Source organism: Anguilla rostrata, chromosome 1 (assembly GCF_018555375.3).
Source record: "Anguilla rostrata isolate EN2019 chromosome 1, ASM1855537v3, whole genome shotgun sequence".
Taxonomy (NCBI): domain Eukaryota; kingdom Metazoa; phylum Chordata; class Actinopteri; order Anguilliformes; family Anguillidae; genus Anguilla; species Anguilla rostrata.
In genome coordinates, this window is record NC_057933.1 from 20401673 (window position 1) to 20428905 (window position 27233).

Genomic DNA, 27233 nt, shown 5'->3' on the forward strand with positions numbered 1-27233 from the left:
GTGTGTGGGTATGTGTGTGTGTGTGTGTGTGTGGTAGGTGTGTGTGTGAGCGTGTGCGTGTGTGCGTGTGTGTGTGTGACAGAGAGAGATAGGGAGCGCATGTGAGGTTCTCCCTGTGAGGTTATGTCCATACAGCAGAACGCTTGTCACCATGCGCCGTGTTCACCTCTCTCACTCAACATCAAGGTGTGCCTGTCTGTCACCCAGCAGGGGGGCCAGGGGAGGTGGGGACGGGGGGCTGCTTCATTTGAGCGCTCTGTCCATCATCCGCGCTAAATGGCAGAACAGGGATGATGGGGGGGCGGGGTAGGGGGTAGGGGGGGGGACCGCAATCTCTCCAGCGGCATTGCAGAGTCTGTCATCACTGCCTGTCACGCTTTCCCGCCAGAGCTCTGTGATCATTTCAACCGCTGGAAAAACACAACATGGAGATTTGGCCCCACCAAACGGGTTCAGCTCTGCTCCCGCGGAAGAATGGAGTTAGAGGAAGAACAAAGGACGGAGAAAAGAAGCGGAGACGGGCTCGATTACGGGCGGGGTCCTCCTCGGCAGCCCTGGCGCTCGCCGGCTACGCCCGCGGAGTTTAGCTGCGCGACGGCTTCGGAATGCAGACGAGCCTCGTTCGCTCCGGCAAACAAAACTCATTCAGACAAAAACCAAACAAAACAAACGAAAAATAATTACAGACAGACGCACTGTGAGTCCACGCACCTGAGAGACGGGACACATCGAACAAAGGAAGACACCGCACACATCGCTGTCTTTAAAATGGTTCGGTTTCATTCTTAGAGCCTAAATAATGAAATGAACTACAATTACCATCAGTCAATGCAAAAGGACATCACTGTGTGTCGTGTAAAAGGCCTTAAGGAGCAGAGAGCGGGTTAAAGTGGAGGGACACAGAGCAGGGCGGGTGGTACTCACTGCAGCATCGCGGCCAGGCTCACCGTCCTCTCCGTCTTAGCCTGTTGTCGCACAAATCAGAGAGAAGCAGGTCCGTCACGCTCTAATCTCCCCGGGGCCCCCCGGGGCCCGGCCAGCCAGACGCGAGCGGAGGCCACGGGGCAGCCGGCGAAAAAACCGCCGCGCCTTTTCCGCCGGGTCCGATTAAAGAGGGGAGGCCGTCCGGGGCGGGCGGGGGGTGTCAACGGCTACACTTATCTGCGTATTTACGGGGGCGGGGGGGGGCCTGATGGAACGGTCCGGAAGGGCTTTGAGCCGGATGGGATTGCAGAGGAGCCCGGCGCTTAAGAGCGTTTAGAAAGCTCATTTGAGATCGGGGCGAGGCGGGGCTAGCCACCGGGGCCCAGCGCGTGGATTACGGGCGCTAGCACATCGGCACCTCGGCGAGCGACAAAAAGCGTTTCCTCGCAGTTCATTTCTATGTGCGGCGACGGGGAGATGAACGAGGCCCACAGATTAGCTTCAGCCACCGCAGCAGAGGGTTACTTTAAAAAGGTGACTGTGAGGTTAAAAAGTTCACTGCACCGCAAAAACCAAAAACATACGTACATCTCAACAAGCAAGTTCGTCTTATATTTAGACTTTAAAACCTTATTTCTATTACATTTTTGCTAAATAGGACAAAATAATGTCAATGAGGTGAGACAGTTTGACTTGGGTAAGAAAATTTCACTTGTCAAGCAAACTCACTTAAAACAAGCCAATATTTTCAACTTGAGAGAAAGAAATAAGATTTTAAGTCTCATTGCAGCTAAGACACTTGTTAAGGCAGACTTTATGGTAATGTGTGTGTGGGACCGACAGGGCAGAACTAGGGCTGAAGGAGGTGCATGTGTGTACACACCGTGTGTCTGATAGTGTGTGTGTGTGTGTGTGTGAGAGAGAGAAGAGGAGGGAGAGGAAGAGGTCGTACCAGGCTGAAGGTCCCGTACTCCGCCCTCAGTAGGTGGGTGAGCAGGCCGGGGAGGGAGGTCTGGTCCCCCCAGCTCCAGCGCGCCCAGTTCAGGGAGGAGGACACGGGCAGGTAGGCGTAGGGCAGGAACCCTCCTAGGAAGCACAGCCCCAGCACAGCCAGGAGCCGCAGTGACAGCTCCTGGCAGACAGGGGGCGACGCACGGTGAGTCTCCCAGCCCACTCGCTCGAGGAGAGGCTAACAGCTGCGGCATAGCTACCCGGGGTCTTTACTCACCTGCTGGGAGTGGAGACGCAGCAGGACCCACGGGACGATGACTGCTACGTACAGCACCAGCGTGTGCTGGTTACACAGGCCCAAGCTACAGCACAGCGCCCCCCACTGGGCAAACTAACAGAGCGGTAGAAAAGTTCATTTAAAACACAAGACAGAACCCTGCAGGCAAGTGTGAGGACAAGTAAAATGGGTGCTGTGAGGCTGGGGGGTGTATCACCTTCCTCCTCTGGGGGGCGCTGTCAGCGTGGTGGAAACAGGCAGCCAGGGAGAAGAGCAGCCCTACAAAGAGGTTGTTAAGGGAGAAGACCTCGGCAACCACGGACCACTGCCAGACCAGCCTGGACACGGCAAACCCCGCCCCGGCAAGGACCGCCCCCGGCCCGGCCCCGCCCATCCTGGGGGGACAGAGAAGAAGGAAGGGGAGAATTATTCCAGTGCTACTTACTTCCTAAAACATGTTTACTGCTGGAGCTTTTCTTACCCAGGGAAAAACGTACAGTATGTTCTTACCTAATTTCCATTTCACAAAAATTATGTACATTTTAATTTGTCAAAAATTAAAATACCAGTATAAATTTGCATATATACACACACAAATATTTAATGAAGTAATTTGGGTTGAGACCCATTTTCAAAGCAAGAGCAGCCCACCAAGTCCAGCTGCTTAACCACTCAACCCAATCACATAAATACACTGTAAAATGGGCTCCACACACCCTGGCAAGAATAGCATGAACAGAGTTATGAAAGGGTCCTATAAAATCAAAATGGAGACTGGGAAAACCTTTACAGTACGACTATGAGTGTAATGCAAGACTGTTGGCATTTTAACTGATTATTGTATCCATTTTTTTTTTTAAAAAAAAGCTCCCAACATTCCCATAGTCTTTGAGCGCTGGCCTCTGTGCTCATCCCCCTCTGCAGCACAGCCAGCCACAGCTCCCCACCACGGGAGATATCCTCAGCAATTTAAATGTTTCCACAAAAGTTCCCCCCCCCCCTTTCTTTCCCCCCTTCTTCCCCTTCCTCCATCTCTTTAGCAGTAATTGAGGCAAACTTGGGATAATCTGTCATACGCTAAGACCCACCACTTATTAAAGAGAGACAGAGGGAGAGGAAGAGAGAGAGGGAGAGAGAGAGAGAGAGTACAAATGAGAAAAAAGGAGAGGCTAAGAAAAAAGGAGCGGAGAGAGTGGAGCGGATGGCGAGGGGGAGGGGAGGTGTGCAGAGAGTGTGTGAGGATGGAGGATGAAATGAAGAAGAAAAAAAAAGTTGAGGGAGGGGAAAGAAAAAAAAAAAAAAAACCAGCCCAGTCCCCAGCATGCTGGCTCTGAAATTTGAGCAGGCTTGACAATTAGGGAAGTCAGGCAGTATGGCCCTATCCTCCATTGTGTGGAGTGGCTTAGAGTCCTCATCAGCCTATCAGCTAACTGACAGGCAGAGAGCTGCTCTATTCAGAGCCGCAGATATACGCTGCAGGCCAAACGGCTGCCAGGTCCCTTATGACCCCACAATCCCTTGCCGGTGACAGCTTCAAGCTCCATAGCAAATTAGGCGCTCTCACATTACAATCGCAGAAGACAGATTCCATTAACGGTATCTGAAATTGAGTTGAGAGCGGGCCCGTTATCAGACCTGACTCATAAGCACCGCCATTAATCACAGGCATGATACCATTTATACATTTCCAGCTCTCTGGCTGCCGCTGTGATAGTCAGCCACAAAAGGCCTGATGAGACTTAGGGAAGGGAACAATGGAGCTTTCTGAGGAAAGCGCAGTAAATCAGGAAAAAAAGGAGAAGGGAGAAGGGGGGAAAAAATAACTCTCGCTGACTACTTCTCGTTTTTTTACCCCCCCACCCCCCTCTTTTCATTCTTACTCCCCTTCCTCTCTTCTTCCTCTTCTCCTACGTCGCCTGTGAGGGAACAGGGGGGAGGATGGGTAGTGGGGTGGGGAGTGTGTGTGTATGCGTGTGGGGGGAGGAGGAGGGGGGGGTTCCTGCTAGGAGATAGCGCCTTTTTTTTGCTGAACCGCTCCAGGAATTAGTTGTCATCCGGGCGGTAAGGTGGGGGGGGGGGGGTGTGCGTTGGGGGGTTTGGTGGCAGCTTTTCCTTGAGGTGCGTGGACCCCCCGCACCCTCAATTCTACCCCCCCTTGCGCGGTAATTAACCCTTGGCGCACGCTCTTAGCGGGGGGGCTGATGTTGGGGGGGGGGGGTCCCTGGAAGGAGCTGCCAAGCACAGTCACCGGGAGACGCGATTCGCTCGCTCGCTCGCTCGCTCCGTTTGACTCCGTTTGAGGAGATGACGGCTCGTTCTACAGGCCCGTCGCTCGCTCACGCTCTGGCGTTGCCGATGACCCGTCTCAGGACGACAGAGTACCCAGGGCCTGACCGACGACACCCTTGATTAGGGCTGGTCTCTACGATAAAACCAAAACTAGTTTGTTCGCAACTGTTCCCTCGCTCCAAAGTTAAGGTGTGACACGTGTATTGCGGTAGGTTACAATTCAGACCATACACGGCAGAGATCCACGTCACCTGTCAATCACTACAGGCACTACTAAATGGCTTGAAAGGGAAGTCCCAAAAAAACACAGGGGAACAGGGTCAAAGCTTTATTACTGTACATCCAATATTATTTGCCAAAAACAGAAGAAAAACAAACACGATAAACTGAGCAGAATAGGCTGGCCTCAGAATAACCCATATTGTCTTGTACACTCCGATCCTAACAAAGTCAGGGACATGGTGTGAATTAGCCCTGAGTCTGGAACACAATGACTGTCAGGAGCCCCAGCACGCCGGGCGCTAATACAGGCTGACCCCGCGCCTCTGATCCCCCCCCTTCAGCGCAGGCCGCAGGCTGGGGGGTCATGACCTTCGCACCCCCGACCCCCTCCTCCGAGCCACCGCGCACCTAGGTGGGACCCTGGAGCCACCTTCGGAATCCCAACCCTCCCATCACCGACAGCTTCGTTCCCCCCCCACGGCTCAGCGCAGCGCGACACGAGGCCACGCCCACCCACATGCAGCCGCGACACGGTCCTGGAGCTAAGCCCCCCCGACAAGAGCCGGCCTTCACCTGTGAGAGAGGACAATGATGCCGTTGTGCAGACCACAAGGGCTCTCCTTTGTACTGCTCTCACCAGGCCATTTTAAAAAAGCTGGAAAAAATCACTTAAAGAGGTGGGGAAAAATAATTCAGACAGAAGTGGTGGTGGGTGGGAGCACCAGTTCCAACAGACTCCACCCAGGAACACCCACCACCTTACCTGGACAGATTTGGGCAGCTAGGACCTGCTGTCCAGGACCAGGGGGGACACCCCAACACTGCTGAAACCCTCCAAACCCTTCACCACACCTCCAAACTACTACACCCCCGACCCACCCCACCCCCCAAAAAAAAAGAAACTGACCTCAGCCAGGCGTTAGTGCCATTGTCCCAGTAGGGCCCTGTAGAGGAATTCCAGAAAATTGAACCAGTTCACAGAAACAATGGAACAGGGGGGTCTGAGACTCCTGGCTCACAAAGCAGCTCATAACAGGAGCATTTTCAATATGTTCTTTGGAATTTCTTCATTTGACAGGCCTGTGCAATTAGACAAAGGGAATCTGAGTAAACACAAACACAATTTTTAAATAATTATTTAATTTACTTAATTTAAAAAGTTATGAAACATCTGTATCACACATTTTAGCCTACATTGCAAGGTTTTAGTCTTTGACACTGACAATGTTACCACAGCTACAGGGGAAGGAGCAAGCAGCATCAAGACTGACAGCAGCTGTCAAACATTTTATTACAACCCGACTGCATTTAAGTTACCATCTAAAACTGCCAAATAATCAAGGAAAGCACTAAAAACAGGAACGGGGAACTGCCAAAAAAGAAAAAGACCAAAATCATGGAATCCGTGGCACCTGCCACTTCTGTGACAAACACCCAGCCCTAGAAATAATCACTCTTTGGGAAGAAATAAAAGATGACCAACAACTTCCCACACAACGTTCCTATTCGACCCCAGCAAAAATCAAACTCCTTGCAGCATTGCACTCTCTTGCATCTGGATTAATTCAATGGAAAATTGCCGGTTCAGCTAGAATAACACAGCTTGCATTTTGTCCTTCGCTGTACGTAGTGCTGGATACTCTCTGATGACAACATAAATTTCCCCACATCCAATGAAGATAATCAAAACATTAAACTGGAGTTTTTTGAACTGCACCTTTTAAGTAATAAGCTGTAGCCTAAGTAAATAAGACGTTAATTTCACGCAGAGTACGTATGCACCAACATACCCTCGCCAGGGTCAGCTTAGGTGTGAGAGTGTGTGTGTGAGAGAAAGAGAGAGAGAGCACCTGTACACATATGTGTGAGTGTGTGTGTGTGTGTGTGCAAGAGAAAGAGAGAGAGCACCTGTATGCATATATATAAATGTGTCTGTGTGTGTGTGCGTGTGTGTGTGTGTGTGTGTTTCTGGGTGTGTGTGTGTGTGTGTTTCTGGGTGTGTGTGTGTGTGTGTGTGTGTGTGTGTGTGTGTGTGTGTGTATAAGCGCATGTGCATGCACGTGCCCTGTGTTTGCACGCTCCTGTGGGGTCAGCATCCGCACCCCCCCCGCCCCCCCCCGGCTCCTGCAGGAGGAGCAGGATAAAGAGAGGCGCAGGTTTCCCTCAGACCGCGAGAGAGGCCATTCAGCGTGCAGCCAGAATGAATCACCGCAGTCCCCCTCCCCACTCAAACAATGCGCTCTCTCGCACCACAATTTCCACAAGAATGCCGTCTTAATCTGCACCTAACAAAAAAATAAATAAAAAATCCTGTGTTTACCCAATTCGCAGATTGCCATTATTACTATTTCTAATTTCGCCTCCGCCCAGACAAAAGTCATTAGGCAGCGCTGATACATAGGAGTCCTCTATACACTCCATTAAGTCATTCTGGGCAAATTATAATTGCCAAGCCTGATCCGCGGCTCGGCTGGCGAGTCTCATTAAGACGCCGCGCGGTGAGGGAGGGATGTAATATTCGCGGCCGGCGCGGAGACAATCTCGCGGCCGCGGGCGGAAAAGAATATTAAACCGCCGCGGTATGCCGCGTCGTGCCGTAACACCCCCCCCCCCCACCCCCCCCAAAAAAAAAATTCCGTAATGAGCAAATAACATCTTCATTAAAAATCTGTTACACTGCATTGTGGGATGGGTCCTGGGGGCACCATTGGTCACGCTGTGGAGACCACAGACACAGACATGGGGCCAGTGTCTATACATGGGAGGCTTTCAGAAATTTCTTTGAGGTATCCTGGCCCACAATTATGATGTCACAGGCAGCAACAGTCTCCTTTTTTTTTAACCGTGGGATGTGAGATACACCATCTTCAAAACCACCCAAGTCAGGATGACATCACAGGTTGTTTTATCGTCCGTGCTGGGATTTTCAAATATGCAACCGAAAAATGGGCGCACTCTAACAAGGGGTCTGTTGCTGGTGAACTGCGACAAAATCAAGAGGAGCCAACAAGCGTTAATAATCTGCTAGGTGTGAAAAGGTGCAAAAACAGTGACCTGCACAGGCAATGCTGAAAGCAGTCCCCAGCAATATTTCTGCACTGAAACAGCTGCAAACATTTAAAATAATTGCTCTAAGCGCACAAGCAGTGTATTTATCCAATACATTAATGTAAGAAAAATGAGTATTTTGAATTATAAATCCTTTCTTGCAGCACGCAGCTGAGTTTTAAGTTGTCTGACACAGTTCCTGAGACGTATCATTATTCCCATTAGATGTCAAAAATGTCTTGTGCTTTTCCGATGTGTATAATTAATCCTTCTCGCACAATGTATTTAAGAAAGCACCCAGCAAACGCCTTGCCAAAACATGTCTCTGTTAATAACATAAGGTAATTGTATTCAAATTTCATGTAAAAACCACTGCGGTCATGCTTAGCAAGGCAGGAGTCTCCACTCAGAAACAAGGGTGCTCTCCTGTTTTCAACTACCATCAATCTCTACCTATTCAAACTGTTCTTACACATACAATCGCACAAACATGCACACACACACACGTACACACCAACACACACATACATGCACACACAGACACACCAACGCACAGACACGCCTACACACAAACATACACACACACAAACACACACACAATGCACACACACATGCACACAGACACACACACACACACACACAATGCACGCACACACACACATGCACGACACACAGCACACAGAACACACACACATGCAACAGGCACACACCACCCGGCACCACCAGCCACAACACCAAATCTCCAGTCAATGTCCCCACAAAGGCCCTCCCTCCCTGCAGTGCACCTGAAGCAGAGAGTGTGTCTGTAGAGGGGCTTGTGAGGACGGTCCTGTAGGGACCATATGGTCTGAGCTTTTATGAGGAGCACGGGCTGCGTTGGGCTGGGGGGGAGGGGGCGGGGTGAGAGACTGGCCCGGCTCCAGGGCTCCGGTCCACTGAGATATCAGCTGGTGCGCGCAGGCAGGCTCCTGGCGGACGAGCCGCGCGCGGGTACAGAGGGAGCCGCGCGGCGCTAGCCCTAGCCCCGCCTCAGCCGCGCCCGCTACGTAGCTGCACCGCCGCGAGCGGAAAGTGTCGACCGCTTCTGCTCCGCTGCTCTGCGTTTACTTACCCGTTCTCCCGACACCTGCCGCCAACTAGCCAACTAGCAGCTTTTCTGCGGAGCGACAGGCCGTAGAGGAATTCTGCGAGACAGACAGGCCACAGATTGCTGCGGAGCGACGCCAGAGCCCCACGCTCCGGATCGGGCTTTAATCCGCGCGGACGGGACCGCGAGAGGCCAGACGGGCCGGGCTTCAGAAGGAGCGCGGGGGGAAGCGGTCAGTGCCAGGGGCAGTCCGCAGACAGGTTTGGCGGGCAAAGCCCCCGGCGGGGGGGTGGTAGGCCACCGCAGCAGTTCCGCTGGGCACGGCCAGAGCACCTGGGACCCCCGCGCCAAAAACTGGAGGAGAAGGGCGCCATTCCGGAACTGCCCCCCGCCCCCCCCCCCCTTTCCATTCCCCGAGCCCCTCCCCGCCTCGGCTTCCCCCGTCTGCCGGTCCGTCTGAAGCCACTGACCCAGGCCGACCTGGCACTGATAATGGCACAAACCCGCATTTTACACATTCTAATGTTAAAAACAAGGATTGAAAACCCTAATGCCCATGTAAGCTTGTACTTAAGAGCTTATAGGGTGTGACTGGGTGTTTTAACTGAAACCTCACCCTCCTCCAAGGTTAATGGGGGGGTTCCAATCATGAGGCTTTTCTTACAATATGTCCAGAACTGGATCCAAGTCCATTTGGAGGATTTGTGATTTAAAATTCAGAGGTCCTCAACCCTCTGTCCTCTATTGCAATGGCCAGACATTATTGACAGAAATGAACAATCAAACCCATCCTAAATTCGCATTGTCAGAATGGGGAGGAGACTGCTCTACCATACCCTTGCACTGAAGTAGGAAGCAGGACTGTTCTACACAGCACCACACACCGTTTCTTTGAGACAGAAAGAGAAAAGCCGCACCCCACACCTGCCGCCACGGCAACGGCCGGCGGCAGCTCGCGGGCACCATCCGATGAAGTGGCCGCATCCCCGGGCTCGGGGCCAGTCGCCGTGGCGATCGCTTTCTCTCCTGCTCCCGTCCTCCGCTGACGAGGACCCTGACCCCTGACCCCCCCAGCCCACCGCCCTGCCGGGCCTCGCCCGCTCACAGGAAATGGGCGCGGCTCACGACAGCTGACAGGGGAACGGGCTCACATACGCTCAGGACAGGCTGCCACCGGCCGGACGCCAAAATAAAATCGGTTTGAACGTGAATCTGTCGTTCGATCACACGTAAATGGACTGCGTTTATATAGCGCTTTTATCCAAAGCGCTTTACAATTGATGCCTCTCATTCACCAGAGCAGTTAGGGGTTAGGTGTCTTGCTCAAGGACACTTCGACATGCCCAGGGCGGGGTTTGAACCGGCAACCCTCCGACTGCCAGGCAATCGGTCTTACGTCCTGAGCTATGTCGCCCTCTCAACACGTTCAGTCAACAATATGAATCTTTCATTTTGTTCCTGTGCACTGCACAGCACAATATAGCAACACATGAAAGGATACAAAGGAATCTGCTCAAAACCGACTGTAAAATAAGTAGTTCAAAAGAAACTATTCTATTACCCTTAAAAGTAATTTTACTATTCAAAGGTTGCTGACAGTTCATTACCTTATAGCCTTGTAACTTAGGCTGCTACTCAAACAACTATACAATGTAACACATCGGCGATGTAAACACATGTGATACATACATGGATAGTTGAAGGACAGAGAGAATGTGTTATACAGCAGTCATACACACAGGGTGTAAATTGATGGCAGGGTGGGGGGGGGGGGGGGTGGATTTCCCAGCCACAGGACCGAGGGCCTACTGGATGGGGGGGCAGGGCTGCGACACACACACACCAGGGACGCTGTGAGCAAACAGCCTGGGCCGGCGGGGAGAGCGGACTTGGCCCATGAATACTGAACAGGGGATCAGAGGCGCCTCCACAAGTCATCGAAGACTCAGCCCCAGAAATCAACATGACGGCAACCATTTCAACAGCAGCCAGAACACAAAGAGAGGCTCGTCCACGGCAGTGGAGTCGATGGCTACAAACAAACCTGCATTACATTTCATTACATGACATTTCAGCTTAGCAGACGTCCTTCAATAAACTAAATGTTGCGACTTTTCAAAAACATTGTTCAACTATTTTTACGTCACTGATTATTCATCCTGGGGTAGAAGCCTTTGGAAACTTTGGAAAAGTAACCATAAAAGGCCCATTTATTAATGTTTGGCATATCCAACAATACACCTTCCTTCAATCTGGTTTTCTCGTGGAACAATCTGGAAAGCTTTTAAAAAGAAACACCGCATTCCACATTGGTTTAAAGCTAAGAAGATGATACACTGTAGCCACTGCAAAACACAGAAGGGCCAAGCCTTTCTCACATCACGAGGTGCTAATGGGGACTTGTGTTTAGAAAACTCATCATTCAGTATGAGCAGCCTTGCAAATGTGCTGACAGATGTCCAGTGCGCTGGATAGGGGACCAGGGCCACAGCATCCCAATATTCTCGCTAATCCCTCAAAGGAAGAGTCATCAGAGATTCTGAGCATGCGGGCGGGTGAAGCAACAGAAAGGTCAGAGGTCAAAGAGGAGAGGTTAGTCCGGGCCTAGGGCATGGCAACACTAGCAGCTGGAGGGACGCAGAGAACAAACAGTCCAGAAATTGATGTTCGCCAATTATACTAGATTACAAAGCAGGCCCCAATAGTTAAAAGCAAGACGTGCTCTTTTATGAGAGCTCTGCTTCACCAATGCTGTAACAGACCACATGTGACACAAGCCAGCGATCCACTTCAGATTTTAATTTAGAGAGGCTGATTAAGTGTGTTCAGTCCCTGTGCATTCAGGGACGTGCTGATAGTACAGAGTAAACAGCACGGAGTATTCCCCCTCCTGCGTTTGGCTGGTCCCTGACCTTTCACCTCACAGAGCAGGAAGGTTAACTGGATAAATAACTTCCAGGTCGTGTGGGGATTAGCAGGAAATTGAGTTGTGAATCCAGGGTCACGGCCTTCAGGAGATAACTGTAACAGATCCAAAACCGCCCCCGCCCGCCCACCTGCACCGGGGGGTCCCCAGACGCGTCCCGACTCGCACTGGGAAAGGGAGCCCCCACAGGCTGACAGCGGCACCAGCAGCCCCAGAACCACAAATATTTTTTCTCGTCTTCTGACGGCCTTTTTGTTTCATCCCGACAGATCCTGGTCTCAGAGGTCAGCCGTCCCAGGGGCATTTGTCCCACCTGTGCACTTACACACCACACTCGCCTAATCGCTACCCTGACCAAATCAATATAACTTCTAATGATTTCGAATGACCAGCTGCAAATCTACAAGAGCCAAAATTGGATATCCATTATTAAAAGCACTTAATTGCTTAATTGGATATAACTGCACAATGGCGACTGGAATGGCTGTGAAATTAATGGCTACAACGGCCATTATTCTTTCTATCCTTTAGACATCAGCACCACACTAATCGTCATGCCTTCCAACAAAAAAAAGTAGTACCTGCAGACAGTGAAGCAGAGCGTCCCGCTCGCCAGCGCCCCCAACAGGCCACCCAACAGGTTGACGCTGTAGGCTGCGGACTGGAAGGGCAGCAGGACCAGAGCCAAGTGTGACAGGAGGGTGAACAGGGGGTAGCCTGGGGGATGGGCCACCTGGAGGGGGGGCCACAGCAGCCAGTCAGTGGCCATGTTCATACAGGACTGGGAGAGAGAGTAGCATTCATTCACCATCACCACAACATCAAAAAATGAACACTATTCATAAACATCCTCTATAGCAAAATATATATACTATTCAGAAGCTATAAATAAAAAACACAGTCCATCACACTTATAAGTTGCAAATGTCTTTTGCAAAGAAAAAGGTTTGCTAGTCATGGACTAATAGGCAAGCTGGTCTGCCTCTTTTATTGTGACTTTTCAAAATCCAGCCCCCATTTATGTTTATGCCAGACTATTACACAGGGAAGGGAAAACACGCTCCCTAAAATCAAAGCACAAAGTCACTGTGTGCAAATACGGTCCCTGGCCTGTCATCATTAAGAGCCTGCTTACACACACATAGTGATCAGGGAGGTTTCAGTCTCCCATAGGAACACTCTTGCAATTTCTCACCTGCAACCAACTGTGTGTATTTATAGACCTATTTTTATTTCCCACATATGTATTCCGGTACAATAGCTAAGATAGCAATAGCTGCACTTCTCCTGCATCTTGGTGGCCAGGTTTTGTAGCCTGCGATTTAGTTGATACACGGAGCACGTCTGTCAGCTACTCTACTTGGACACATAGGGAAGTAAAAGGGTAATTAAGCTTAATGAGCAGAGGTTAATTAGCGAGAGAACAATCGTTGAGTGTGGTGCAATTTACAGGCTTAACTGAATCGATAAGAATAGAAAATTCTTACAACAGAAGGGACAACAACATCTAGAAGTGTTTTCTGGGACAAACACGTGAGGCGCAGGGTGCGTACCAACAAATGTAATCTGTTTAGAAAAACTCCAAGTTTTCACCGTGCCGCATTAGTCAGTTTAGCCAATTTAGCTCCACAGAAGCTGTTTATAGTTCCATAGTCTCCGCACACCGCAAAGCCATCACAGCTGATCATTTTCACAACATAAACAAGTTTCTGTTTTAGGAATAAGAATACTACGAAACGAACAGGAAAGCATGGACATTGTAACAGAGGAGAAAAAGACAAACTGGCAATCTAAATAGTAAAATGCCATAAACATGAGTTTTTCATTAGTCTACAAATGTTCCATAATAGCACGTAACTTTACATTATAACATGTTATATGATGATTACATAATACATACAATGAAATTAAAGTATGTGATTTATGATTCAGTTTTACATTTAAGCCAATAATAAATTAAAGTCAAATTTTGAAAAGGCATATTCTGTTACTAGTGTATACTGATGTATTACCATCACGGTATCTTGAATGCCGCTGAATAAAACAGATATTTGACACAAAGCAGTATCTGACAAGTCAAGCCTCGGGCCATGAGCTCTGCTCCATGAACTGGCATGCAAACGCACATCTCTTTTTTAATCATTAAATTGGCGATTGTGATTATTCTGGAGCGCAGTGGGATGACTGGAGAGACTGCTGGAGAGTCAGCGCATGAGGAGGTGTTTTCAGCTTCCAGCCGCTGGAGGACTGAATAACCGGCTATAAAAACCCAGCTGCCAAAAGCACGGGCTGCTACTTATAAGACGCCCGGAGCCTCTGGAACGGCAGTGGCAAAACCATCATTTTCCGATGCTAATTCCACAGCGCTAATTTAGCGATGCTACGTCGTCAATTCTGCTCAATAAGGAGGAATGCTGAAGGCTGTCTGAATAAGTTTTATTATGAGAATGCTCGATTTCTGGATTCACCAAAATAATGCCAATGCTTCGTATGGAACAAAGGCATGTATATAGACAAGTATATTTTATTGCCTCATAGTCAAAGCCATAGCATTAATATTTTATATCAGAGTTCTGAACCAGAAAGAATTAATTAGTGAAATATTCTTTTGTGAAAATGTTTTGTGAAAAATAATTTTGTGAAAAAGTTCACTCTCAAGCAATTCCTCAATGTGTGCAAAGCATTCATGCATAAATTTCCAACAAAAAAGAAATCCTTTTATATTCATGTTTCTGTAATAAGATTGAGGCCTGGGTCCAATAAAGAAAATTTCCTTAACTTCAACTGAAATGCAAATTGTTTTGTATTCGAGCAGTTTGGCAGGTTCATCGAAATAAAATTAAAACATTATGTTTGCAGAGAAACATTTGCATTTATTTGCAAATCAAAGTTGAGAACAAATTTTAATCCAAGCGATACACTTCCTACAAGCTTTACTGCAGCATTGCATTAGATACAATTCAGTACTGAGGAGAATCCATCATCCAAACTGTTCACTTTTAATACTTTCCATCTGTTACTTGATTGCAAACCCAAAATTAACTACATATAATTATCATTTAATTTATTATAACCTACAAGTTAACCATTTTCTACAATCTGTACAAGTGAAATACTGTATATACTCTGTACTGCAACATAAAATGGTTCAGACATTCATTTGAAAATATAGCCTAAATCATTATATTTAATCTTTTATGATTTATTCAACAGTAAGGATTAAAAGCATATCAATGTCAATGTTGAACTGAACTGTTTGAGAAGAATTACCCATAATGCTACAGAACAAACTACATTCTGAAGCTACAGTTCTCACTAATGATGCAGATACGTCTCTGTAACTCTGACAGTGCTGAAGGAAACCCCACTGCTAAAGTCCACATATAGAGAGTAGGGAAGGGGAGAGGGACAGAGTAGGGAAGGGGAGAGGGACAGAGTAGGGAAAGGGGAAGGGAATAGAGTAGGGAAGGGGAGAGGGACAGAGTAGGGAAGGGGAGAGGGACAGAGTAGGGAAGGGGAGAGGGAAAGAGTAGGGAAGGGAGAGGGACAGAGTAGGGAAGGGAGAGGGACAGAGTAGGGAAGGGGAGAGGGACAGAGTAGGGAAGGGGAGAGGGACAGAGAGAGGGAAGGGGAGAGGGACAGAGCAGGGAAGTGGAGAGGGACAGAGTAGGGAAGGGGAGAGGGACAGAGTAGGGAAGGGGAGAGGGACAGAGAGAGGGAAGGGGAGAGGGACAGAGCAGGGAAGGGGAGAGGGACAGAGTAGGGAAGGGGAGAGGGACAGAGAGAGGGAAGTGGAGAGGGACAGAGCAGGGAAGGGAGAGGGACAGAGAAGGGAAGGGGAGAGGGACAGAGCAGGGAAGGGGAGAGGGACAGAGCAGGGAAGGGGAGAGGGACAGAGCAGGGAAGGGGAGAGGGACAGAGAGAGGGAAGGGGAGAGGGACAGAGCAGGGAAGGGGAGAGGGACAGAGAGAGGGAAGGGGAGAGGGACAGAGCAGGGAAGGGGAGAGGGACAGAGAGAGGGCGATGGAAGTCAGAACAGAAAGCAGCGATTAGCCCCACAGAGAGGACCAGGGGAGGGCAGGAGAGAAAGAGAGGGAAAAGGACAAAGGGACAGAGAAGCGGAGCGACGGAGAGAGACTGATGAAAGGGAGGAGTGCGGGCAGAGAGAGGGAGGATGAAAGGACGGGGAGCCAGATGTAATTAAAAGCCTGTAATTTTAATTACCGCCTCTTTGACGAGCGCGGCGCCCGAGCGGCACCTCTGACGTGAGCGGGCGGGCGAGCGGGCGGGCGGGGCCACGCCGGGCGGCCGCGCCCTGACCGCTGGGCGACTCGGCCCCTCCCCGCGCCCGCCTGGCACCGCCCGCCTGGGCGCTGCGGCCGCGGGGGACCCCGGCAATTAGCCGGTAAGCCCTGGCAGGGCTGATAAAGCGCCTTATTAAGAGCGGACCCGTCCCCACCACTGATAAAGCCCGCAGCTGGGGACGCCGGGGGGGGGGGGGGGGGGGGGGGGGGGGGTTTGGGGCGGCGGTCGAACGGCCACGCGTCCCGACCGGAACACGCCGAGAGGACACTGCTGCAGAGGCATGGAGGCTATGGACACACCGGGAGGGAGACAGAGAGAGAGAGAAACACACAGAAAGAGAGAGAGAGAGAGAGAGGGAGAGAGAGAGTGAGAGGGAGAGAGTGAGAGAAAGAGAATGAAGGAGAGAGGGAGGAGAAGTGTGAGAGTGACAGAGACAGAAAACAGGAGAGAGGGTAGAAAAGTGTGAGAGGGATAGAAAAAAGAAGCGGGAGGGAGGGGAAGTGTGAGAGTGAGAGAAAAAGAGACAGAAAGGATAGGGGGGAGAAGTGTGAGTGAGAGAAAGTGATAGAAAGATGGAGAGAGAGGGAGAAGTGTGAGAGGAGAGAAAGAGGAGAGGCGGGAGGGAGGGGAAGGGAGGCTGGGCCGGCGGGGGGGGAGAGGGGTGAGACCGGTGAGGACGGGCGAGGAGCGGAGACGGCGGAAGGAGGCGGCACTAGGGGGGGGGGGGATGGGCCGGCGGGCGGGGGCGGAGGGGGACAGGAGCGGACGGAGGCGGTGACTGCGGCACTAACGGCCGGATTACTGGCGCACTGACACCGCCTCAGCCTCCCTAAAAGGATCACAGCGGCGTAATAAACTTTATTAAATAATAAAACTTATTAGAACTGTTAACCCGATTTAGTTCATTCTTCCCGGCTTACACATACACACACAAAAAAAAGAGGGGGGCATAATAAGCCTTATACCGTACATAAGGCAAAGCCCACAAAAGCCATCGCCTTACCATTGACTTTAATTGGATTTGAAAAACGGGTCGTAAATTATAGCATTCTGTACTCCTAACTTAGTAAAATAAGTGTATAGAAATAGGGAAGAAAAAAAAAAACCTGTAGCCTAAAAGTAAATTAATCTGCTTTCTGCCCATGCTTAATTAAACTTCCTTAATGCTTATAAGAGTTAATGAGTGAATTGATTAAACAATACGGCTAATGCTTACCCCCAGCTCACAAGCAGCGGTGATCAGCTCTCCTGTGGAAGAAAATAGAGAGGGAAATTAATGTAAACCCAATAATTACTATTAAGAGATGAGTCCCCTCCAAAGTTTTCCCCATACAAATACTTGCACTGGGGTTTTGCATTAATTTGCCCGGATCAAAACCTGCAAATCTTCCCAGCGTGACATTTCCTAAGCGGCATGCTCGCTCTCTTCAGCTCGTCCCGTTCCCCTGATGCCCCCCGCCCCAGTCACCCCCCCTCTGCTTATAAGAACACACGAACACCCTCACACTCACACGCATGTAGATACACACATGCACACACACACACACACACACACACACGCACACGCACACACACACATTCATGTGCACACACATGCCTGCACGCACACACACACACAAACACAGACCCACAAACAGCCCCCTCCCCACTCCACCACACACACACACACACACCCATCTCATAGCTCTCTGATCTCTGAAATCCTTGCTCCCCAACTCCCCGATCGACGCTCTAAATTCCCCCCCACCCCCCGCATCCCCACACCTCCCACATTTCTGTGGGCACATCCCCCAGCCCCCCACCCCCGTCCCGATCTCCGTGCGCTCTGGAAGGACACGGGCAGCCTGAGCAGAGGGCCGGAGGCACAGGCACGGAGGACCGGGCCAGACAGGAAGAGGACGCCCGATTTACCACAGAAATGTGCATCTGCTGCAGTGAGACTGTCCCCTTCCTTACCGCCCTTTACCCTGCATCACTTCTATTCAGTACGCATTACAGGATTAAAGGGAGAGATTCAGCACCGACTGTACAAACACTCTATTTAATATCATTCATAGATACACGGCTGTGTGCTGCTGTGCGCTGCCCATCCCGTATGGTTCATCCTGTCAAAAAATGGCCTACTGTTGACAAGCATCCCCTCTATTTGCATACACATTTACCGCTGCCTCCGAAAAAGGACATGAACCCATCTCTTCCACAAACCCTGTTTTATTGAAGACATGCCACCAGAACTCAAAAACCCAGGCTCCTCCATTCAGAGCGCAGCTATTTCCCCCGATGTTATCGCGCCTAAACGGCCATTTATGCGCGGGGAGAGCTCCCTCTTGAAGCGCTTTAATAAGGTTTTTCGACAGAAAAGCGCATTTCGACAGAACCGCTCAGTCGCTTCCGCCGTTCCGTGTCGCCCCTGCAGGAGCGAGCGCTCCCGAGGCAGTCAGTCGTGGCCGCTCGCATTTTCCAACAGCCCCGTCTCCAGCTGTCACTCACCCGCTCGCGCGCATCCTAAAGACTCTCTTTGGTCCGTACAGCTTCTCACGGGAAAGGGGACACTCGTTCTTAAAGGGCCGGCGCGCCGCACAATGGAGGAAAATAAGGGCCAAGTGTCAAACTGGCGGAGAGATGGCGTGCTCCCCGTTACCGAGAGGGAAATGTGGAGAGCGCGGGGCGGCGCGCGAGAGAGAGCCAAGCGTCTTTTGCGCGATAGCGGGGCCAACCTCTGCATAATCCCGCCATTTCCACACTCCCGTTCCTAGACAACGGCTTCCCCGCGAGCCGCGCTCAGCTCCTCCGGGCGCATCGCTCCTAAAGAGATTAGGACGCGAAATGGAGACCCGGAGAATTCCGAGGCGCTTCTCGGGCTGGCGCTTCTCGGGCTGGCACTATCGGGACCGCATCCCGCTCCGTCCCTAAAGAGCGCGTGATGGGCTGGCCAGTTTTTCAAAGCCCCCCCGCCCCCTTCGGACCCCCCGCTGATGCCGGGCCCGGTTTTCAAAGGTACGGTTCTCACAACACGCGGTTTATCTGCAGTCCGTTTACCGGGCCGTAAGCCGGGACTTGGCCAGTGCTTAGTTGGCCAATGCTTAGGGGATATGCACCAGCCCCCCCCCCCCCCCACCAACACCACAGCACACCTTACCTGTCATTCAGTGAACGTGTACTGTACACTGTAAAAGCACATTACATAGGGGGCCTAAATGCACATTACCTAGGCTGCGGTTTAAGAGCCATATACTGTTATATCATTTACTGCATTACTGAAATGACTAGGGTTGAATGAACACGTGGTTCCAGAAACTGCTATGGGCAGACCAGTCTATGCAATTAGCAACTGCCTAAAGGAGTGCATACTACCATTTACTTAATATGGTTACAGGGCAATTACTATCAATTGCTATCAATGTGACGTCCACTTGCTGTCTAAAAAGAAATTTAAAAATGTTTTAATAGAGCGAACTAACTGATTTTTTCCCTTACAGATTAATGTGAAATTGCAGCTTTAAAACCTTGCTCATCTGAATCTGAACTTAAATACAGAAATATGTTAATAACAATGCAAATGGGTGGGAATTTTGACATTTAAATCCAATACAATGTGAAGGATCTGTCGCGGATGGGAATAATAGGTTACACCCGGGCGCTTGATAAATTGGAGGCATGGCGAGCGCGCTGCACCCCAGTTCAACTGTCAGAGGCTTGCGGGGCTCCCGCCGCACCGCCGGTCCTAATCGCTCTCCCCCACACATGATCATCTCCGCGACGATAATCCTGACACGGGAGCAATCCGCCGGCTCCTCATGAGCGCGGCATCGCCAGGGCATAATGAACGCATTAATTCACAACGGCCCTCAACGCTGCCCCTGTCACTTCATTGTAATTTCCAAAATAATAATAACGAAAATAAATGAAAATATCTATTAACATAATCTTCACTCTCTGTCACAGTTATCTCCACTTTCTAGGCAAAGTTACTTCGGAATGTCGGCATTATGCTCCGTGTATTATAATCGCTGGTGAAATGCAGAATAAGCGGAGTCTGAGGGAAGCGGCGGCGGGCATAAGAGCGCTTCCACTGCCTCTCGCGCCCAATCACGTTCCGCGAGGAGCAATGAATGCGCCAAGGCAAAAGGTTACGATGGAAACAACAGTGCCATTTTCCAGCTTATTTAAAGCCTGACATTTCATTTATCTCGGGGAAAATATAGAAGTGGTGGCGATAACTTGAATTTTCAAGGATACAATAAAGTTCCCGTTCTGGATTATTTTCAAGGGCAGTGGTGTAAATAGTGACTAGACTAAATGGCAGTCTGTTGGGGACGGAGCTAAACTCCATAAAATCACTTCACATTTAATACGTCCAACAGAATATGTCATCTCATTAAATTCCAGAACAATGCCATTCTAATAAATTCCAATGCCTTCATTCTGAATCATCAGCAGTGATCATAAAAAATGAAAAAATATTTCACACACAAAAAATACCCTGCAGGGTTTTTTCTGACATTATCTCAACCTGAGATGTAAAGGACTAAAACTGAATAATTATTTGTCAATCATTTTTCATGAGGAAAGATTTTACCAGACATTTATCAACAGAACAAGAATTTTTGTGCTAAATGACATTGGGAAGGTTTGTAAATATAGCCCTACATTTTCTCATAATTAACCATTGTTTATATTTTATTATATTTGAATATTTTATAGAATTTATATTTACCTATTTTTAAAATCCTTAAATCCCTGAAATATTTTGTAAAATATAAAAAAAATACTAGATTAGAACATTTTACTGAACCTTTATTTTTAATCAGGGTGTCCTAGACCGAGGGCCTCTTCTGCAGGGGCAAACCACACAATTTCAGACAAGCTTTGTACAAAGACCTTATACATACAGTATACAATATCTGAACAGAGTATACATATGGGAGAATTATAGCAATAGCATACGTGTAAGTGACTCTTCAAATTTATTTCACGTGTGGTCCATTTTTTTTTAAAGCAGTTCTTCCCAATTCAGTTGTGAAATGTGGTATTGCTCGCAAAATCCAATCATTAGATCTTGTGCAATAGTTTGAGTTTCTAAAAGATAAAGTGTGGTAAGATAAAAAGCGAGATCTGTGAGGAGGGCTTTGTATATAAATGAAATGGTGTGCTACTTTCTCCTCAGAGCAGGCAATTGCCATGAAACTGAATGGTAAAATGTGAAGATAATGAATCCCATCATTTATAATAAAATATAATGCACTATGATAGACTGCATCCATGGGGTTTTATGACTGTGTGTGTGGCATGCATACATAATGTATCCCCGTACTAAAGAACTGGTAAAATTGTAGCTTGCGCAATCTTTTTATTGTTTTCAAATGTGAGGCAAGAAGTTTCTGTACAGGAATCCAGTCCGAGTTTTGAGTTTGACTTTTTAAAGTTCAGCATTCCAGTTTTATCCAACCACAGACCAAGACAGCTTTTTGTATTATTTTAAATTTAAAAAACTATATTGTCATATTTCAGATTCAAAAGCCCCATCCAGTCATGCACTTGCGCTTGGCACTGGTATCTGCACACACAAGGAGCAACTGAGCACAGTTTTTCAAAGAAACCACAGGCCAGAAATACTCCGATTGGCCAGCCAATTATAATCACATTGCAACAAGACCACAAACAAGGTAATAACTCCTTAGTGATATAAGCCCAGTCAACCAACTTCTCTATATAAAGCTGTTTTTCAAGTCCCAACTTCTTCATTTTGAATTTATGTCACAATCTTCTTGGACGGTATCACAAGTGTACTTTTGGATTCATAGTCGTAAGTTACGGGTTTTATTGTTTTTTAAAATATGGCCAAACTTTGTGTTGTTTCTAAGTTAGTCATTTCTAATTAAAACCAAGTTAAAGCAAATATACATATACTTAATTTATTACATTATGTGTAGATTTGAAATTAAAATAATATGCTCTAATTTTAATAAATTTTATTAAGAGGCATTAACTATTTCATTTTGAATTTGTGAATGCACATCCCCAATAAAAAATGTTTTTAGATTTTGCAGATAATACTACAGCGTGGACTCACTTATTTCAACAGCGCATTCATACAAACCACCATTTGATGTAATTATGTCCATGCGATGCATGGCAAGCCATCTTTGTGCAGAAATAACCATAGCGAACCGCTGTGGAACCACAACTGAAGATTTTCACTAATCCTACCGAAATCTCTTTATTTCTGTCTCACGATGCCAATTCCTTGCTTATATTTTCTGATAATGGACACAGATGATTAGATTAAGGTATCAATGTGACATACACACTTGTGGATCTGCACGCTGTCTGACCTAAACCAATTTCCACAAACAAAAGCGCAGGCTAGGCTTCCGCTCCAGACGAAAAATGTCAGTCAGAGAGCTGCGTGCATGATTACAATTCAGGGCCTCAATGCCCCTGCCACAAACGCAGAAGTCAGAGCCAAAATGGAGAAACACCTCTTCAATTAAAGCCGTTTTCCAAACTTACACCTGCATTAAAAATGCAGCTGCATGTTCCAATACGCCATGGAATTTGGGACCAGAGAGAGGAGGTTAAACCGCCGATATCACAGGTGCACATGTGAACACGTACTCGCCTCTAGAAATACCCAATCTGGAGTGCACTAAATCCCTTCGAATACAACTTTTCGCCTCATGGCCACAGGCAGGGAGTGACACTGCTGCCAGACAGCCTCTTAGCAAATGAACAGTGATTATGACCTTCATGGTGCATCAGTACCAACCACGGCGCCCTACCATTTACTCCATATTTAGTGGTAACCCTCAGCCTATTTCGAGCACAAGAGTGGGGTCGCATTTTCGGTGGTGGGGTGCTGCCCAGCCAGGACCGTGTGGCCCTGGTGGCAGGGAGGACAGCGGGGCCCCTCGGCCTCCCACCCTGCCCCCCTTCCCTAATCTGTCCACCTCAGACAGCTTTGCTCCTGGCACACCGTAGGCTCTGCGGATTAGCTTGTAAATTGAGGGCTTTCAAATTTGTTAAAGTGGCAGCAAATACCAGATTAGCGAAATCAGCCATAACAGGTGTGAAACAGTGCGCAGCCAGGTACCGGCTCCATCATCAGAAACATATGTTAAAAAAATTAATGGGGTCCTGCATTTCACAGACCACAGAGGAAATTCACAGAACATAAAATAAAGACTATTCAACATGAATAAAAATACAAAAAAGAAAAGCTTTACAAGATTTCCTATTAATGACGTTATTTTAAAACTGAGACTAAATAGAAACTTCCGGTCATATCAAAATGACACCTGTAGTATTTTTGTACCAGTGTTGTGCAAGCAGATCTCCATGCACAATTAACCAGGCCTCATTTGTCCCTTGAAGCTAGATAATTCAAATATTATGACAGTAAAAACCAAGGCAACTTGGAGATTATGTGACTACTGACATAGAGCAGCTATATACAGCTGGACACATCTGAAGCATCTTACATCAAATAACTTAATCAAGGGAATGGCTGCAGTTCCCCACTGGGGATCCGAACCTACAAGATTCTGGTTACAACTACCTGTTCCATAACTACTTTTAAAAATATGCATGTGGCTGGAGAATTAAATGGCACGCAACGTATACCCCTGATATGCCTGAATCTGCTACCTCTGCTTAATATACACCTATACACAAATATACACTTAATATATTTGTTTTGAAGAGGTAATGTAGTTTAAGAAGTTCAGTACACGTTAATTTATTATATTTCTGTATATTCGGGTTTATATAAAGTGTATAGGATAATACTGGGAAGAGTGAACGACATTACCATTCGTGTTCGCTACAGTGTTTACACCTCGATGATAAACTGATACATTGTAAATGTAAACTGACACAACTCGGAATTTTTACAATCCCTGCTACGCCTAATAAAACATAAAATAAATAAAACACAATGCCAAAATGTGTACTGATTGGGCAGTATAAAATTGTAGGTTTATCGGCAAATAGAGAGAACAGGTTGCATGTTGCCCAGATTAGGATAGGGCGATTGTATGGCTAAATTGTAACTACCTGAATCTCCTCCGGGGACAGTCCTCTGTACGCACGGCAGATAAAGCGCCGCCACGCAGGCGACCGTGGCGCCGGTCAACAGCCAGGTACTCCGCTCCGTCGATGTCATATCTTACCACGTTAATTTAATGTAAGGCGTATAGCTAATGTTAGCTGGCTAATGTTGGCAATGAACCTTACAATGAATGGGACGACCGCACTCGAGGTGAATTAAACAGTGATATTTTCCTTCTTATTACCAAGATAGCCAGTCCATGTCTGAAGATATATACACTATAAAGGGCTCGAGGAATTATTTCTATGTGATATACATTAGCCAACTTATTGTTATGTTGATAATCTTGCGTGGTAGCCAGAATGACCGACAAAGAAGATTACCGCAAAATTGACATATTGTCCCAATATCAGTATCATGTTTCAACAACCAGGTCTGTAAATTATCAAAAAATAAAGCATAATACGCGAGAGCAATAAACAATTAATCATAATTTCTCTTAGTAGCCTACCTACACGTTAAATCAAACTTCCCATGTAAACAGTAGATTCATGTCTTCCTTGTTTGGCTACACCACTACACATTTCACGAGATTTAAAGGGGCTTCCAATGTTTCATATTGTCAACATCATACCTTACTATCCTAACTAAATAGTGAATTATTACATTAATTTATAAAAAATGAAAACAATACCTGTTATTTATATTTTTGCCAACAAATTGTTGTTGGTTTGTTGTGTTTGACCATCGTGACTGTTTTCCCCCCTTCTGGTGAACATTATGGTACGGTCTAAAACTTTGAAAGCAGGTCCCCGCCGAGCGAATGTGCTGCTCAATTGGCTCAGATCTGCCACCTATCTGGTAGTAGCAGAGTCGCCGTACGCGTTTTGTGAAATACCAGAGCACTTGGGAGCCTGCAGTATGCGGTGCTCTTTGAATTTCATGGGCTTTCTCAATGTTCCTCAGGATAAACAATGTTTTTGTTAACTTGTACCCAATTTATATAATAATAATAATAATAATAATAAGATGAAGAAGACAAATACACTTGAGAAAAAAAGAAAAAGAAAATAAGTAATATGACAGTGGCAGTTAAACTAACACAGATTTTCACATTAATGTTGCAAGTAGTTGCTTGAGCTTATCTACCCCAGTTTCAGAATCATTCCTTGCTTTTTTGTGAGTGGGAGACTAAATGACTAAAAGAAAACTAAAAGTAACAAAATGGACAGAAAAAAAAAAGTACAATTCCTATCCCCATATTTTTGACAGGGCATCTACAGCATCATCAGTACCCTTACTCTTATTCAGACATTCTTTCCTCATAGAAGCTTGTAAATTTCTAAAACAGACACTAATTTTTGGGCCCACAAGATACTACATTGATGTGTACCAGGACTGTACAATATAATCTTGTGGAACCAACCAATATGGAATACAACCAATTGTATGTATATAATACAAACACCATAAACTGCCCCTTTCCAGTGAGTCTGCTAATACACTGACTTGGCCTTAAGGTCTGGAAGACCAGATTATGACTCAGAACTGTTTGCATTTTAGATAGAGACAGATCACTGATCTGTGGTCAGTATCTTTAAAATCTGGAGAAAACCAAACAAAAGCATGGCAGACATTAGTTCTCTTAAATATTTACATTGCACACTGTATATGTTTTATACCACTCTTATACATTAAATATACTGCATAATGTACAAAGTGCCACAATTCATCAGTGAAAGAATGTTAGGCAATAAGATGTCTTCATACAGAAAATGTGCCTCTCTAGCAAGCAAGAAATATCGCACCATTCTGGCTGTCTACATTAAAAAGCCAGTCATGTGCACACTCATATGAGGGCAGTGCTGTGTGTCAACACCCACTAAACACGATTTTTGGAACCTGCGGTACACACTTCTCTTCCACTTAAGGTTTGGCCGCAGTCACTGATTAAAATCTAATTCCTAATTTAAAGTGAAATTAACTTTGTTATTTAAGTAAATGGATGAAAAGAAAGCATAGGTGGCAAAGAAGATATTAACATTATTCGTTAAGACAGTATTCGGAAATATTTGAATCATTTAGTTTAATCTTTTAAGATAATGTTAATTGCTGACCCTTCATGAATGTAGTTCATGCTTCCGAACTAGAAAATATTTTTTCTTTTTTTAGTAATTTAGTTTGGTTTAGTTTTTAGTAATGGAAATTTTCTAGCAAAATTATATAAGTTATTCGCAGCTTTCTATTGTTGAACTTGTTGAAATGATGGCGGTCTGCAAGTTTATTGCCATCCTTTTTGTTTGCATGAAAGACTGAGGCCTGTATTTGACATACTTCACATTCATTGTAAGGTCTGTATTTTTTAAATCAAAAATAAGAAATGATAACCCAGAGCCAAAGAATGCAAAAATTGCAAGCACCAAACAATGACGCATGTGTTAGTTTCAGCATTCTCCCAGTAAGGAAAAATAAACTGTTAGATTACAGACTGATGCAGGATCTTTGCATATGATAAAAACTCAGGGCCACATTTGTGTTTCTGTCACAGAAGATACACTGAATTACTCACTGATTACACCACTGAATTACACCACTGAATTACACCACTGAATTACTCCACTGATTCTGCAGTGAAGAAAACAAAAGGAAGGTATTAAAATGGCCCATTCTCTTTGGCATAATCACTCCCAGCCCACTTTAATGGAGGCTTAGGACAGGATCCTTTGTGAATCCACTCAAGCCCAGAGAGCGACGGCACAGAGTATTACAAGACCTAACGTGCGGCCTGGGCTCCAGAATGTTGACAGGCTAGGTAAACCTAAATTCAAACACGGCCGACTTAGCGGATTTGGAGCCTTTTAAAGGCCACGCCGTGGTCATTTGAAACCCCTTTAAACCATCTGAGGCTCAGTGTGGCAGAGATTCCTTCGCTCTGTTTGTTTTGGGAGCTAATGGTTCTGTTAACACACGCCAGTTGGCTAAAACAGGATTGACCTTATAGAGGCGTGGATGCAGGGGGATGAGCCAGTTGTTGTAAGCCATGCATGAAGTCCTTAGCAATCACCAATTAGTGGATTATCAGAAGTCCATGTACACTCACTTCTTTAAATAAAGGCTTTTTTTGTGAGCTGCAACATAATTCCTCAAGAACATA

The 27233-nt window shown here is 47.1% G+C and overlaps 1 protein-coding gene across 5 annotated transcripts in view; it reads right to left on the bottom strand.

Annotated features, from left to right (window-relative positions):
- Positions 1 to 24864, bottom strand: part of tmem260 (transmembrane protein 260) — a 33487-nt gene extending 8623 nt beyond the window's left edge. For 2 of the 5 annotated variants that reach the window (XM_064329154.1, XM_064329144.1), the window contains exons 1-7: positions 24085 to 24654; positions 17246 to 17277; positions 12306 to 12457; positions 2370 to 2547; positions 2153 to 2266; positions 1877 to 2056; positions 925 to 965 (exon numbers count right to left, since the gene is read on the bottom strand). In XM_064329154.1, coding sequence (XP_064185224.1) covers positions 925 to 965; positions 1877 to 2056; positions 2153 to 2266; positions 2370 to 2547; positions 12306 to 12457; positions 17246 to 17277; positions 24085 to 24193 — 806 coding nt within the window. In that variant the 5' untranslated portion in view covers positions 24194 to 24654. Of the gene's footprint in view, positions 1 to 924; positions 966 to 1876; positions 2057 to 2152; positions 2267 to 2369; positions 2548 to 12305; positions 12458 to 17245; positions 17278 to 24084; positions 24661 to 24773 lie in introns of those variants that run through there. The other 3 variants (XM_064329177.1, XM_064329163.1, XM_064329171.1) reach the window with 3 other exon arrangements.
- Positions 24865 to 27233: the final 2369 nt, after the last annotated feature.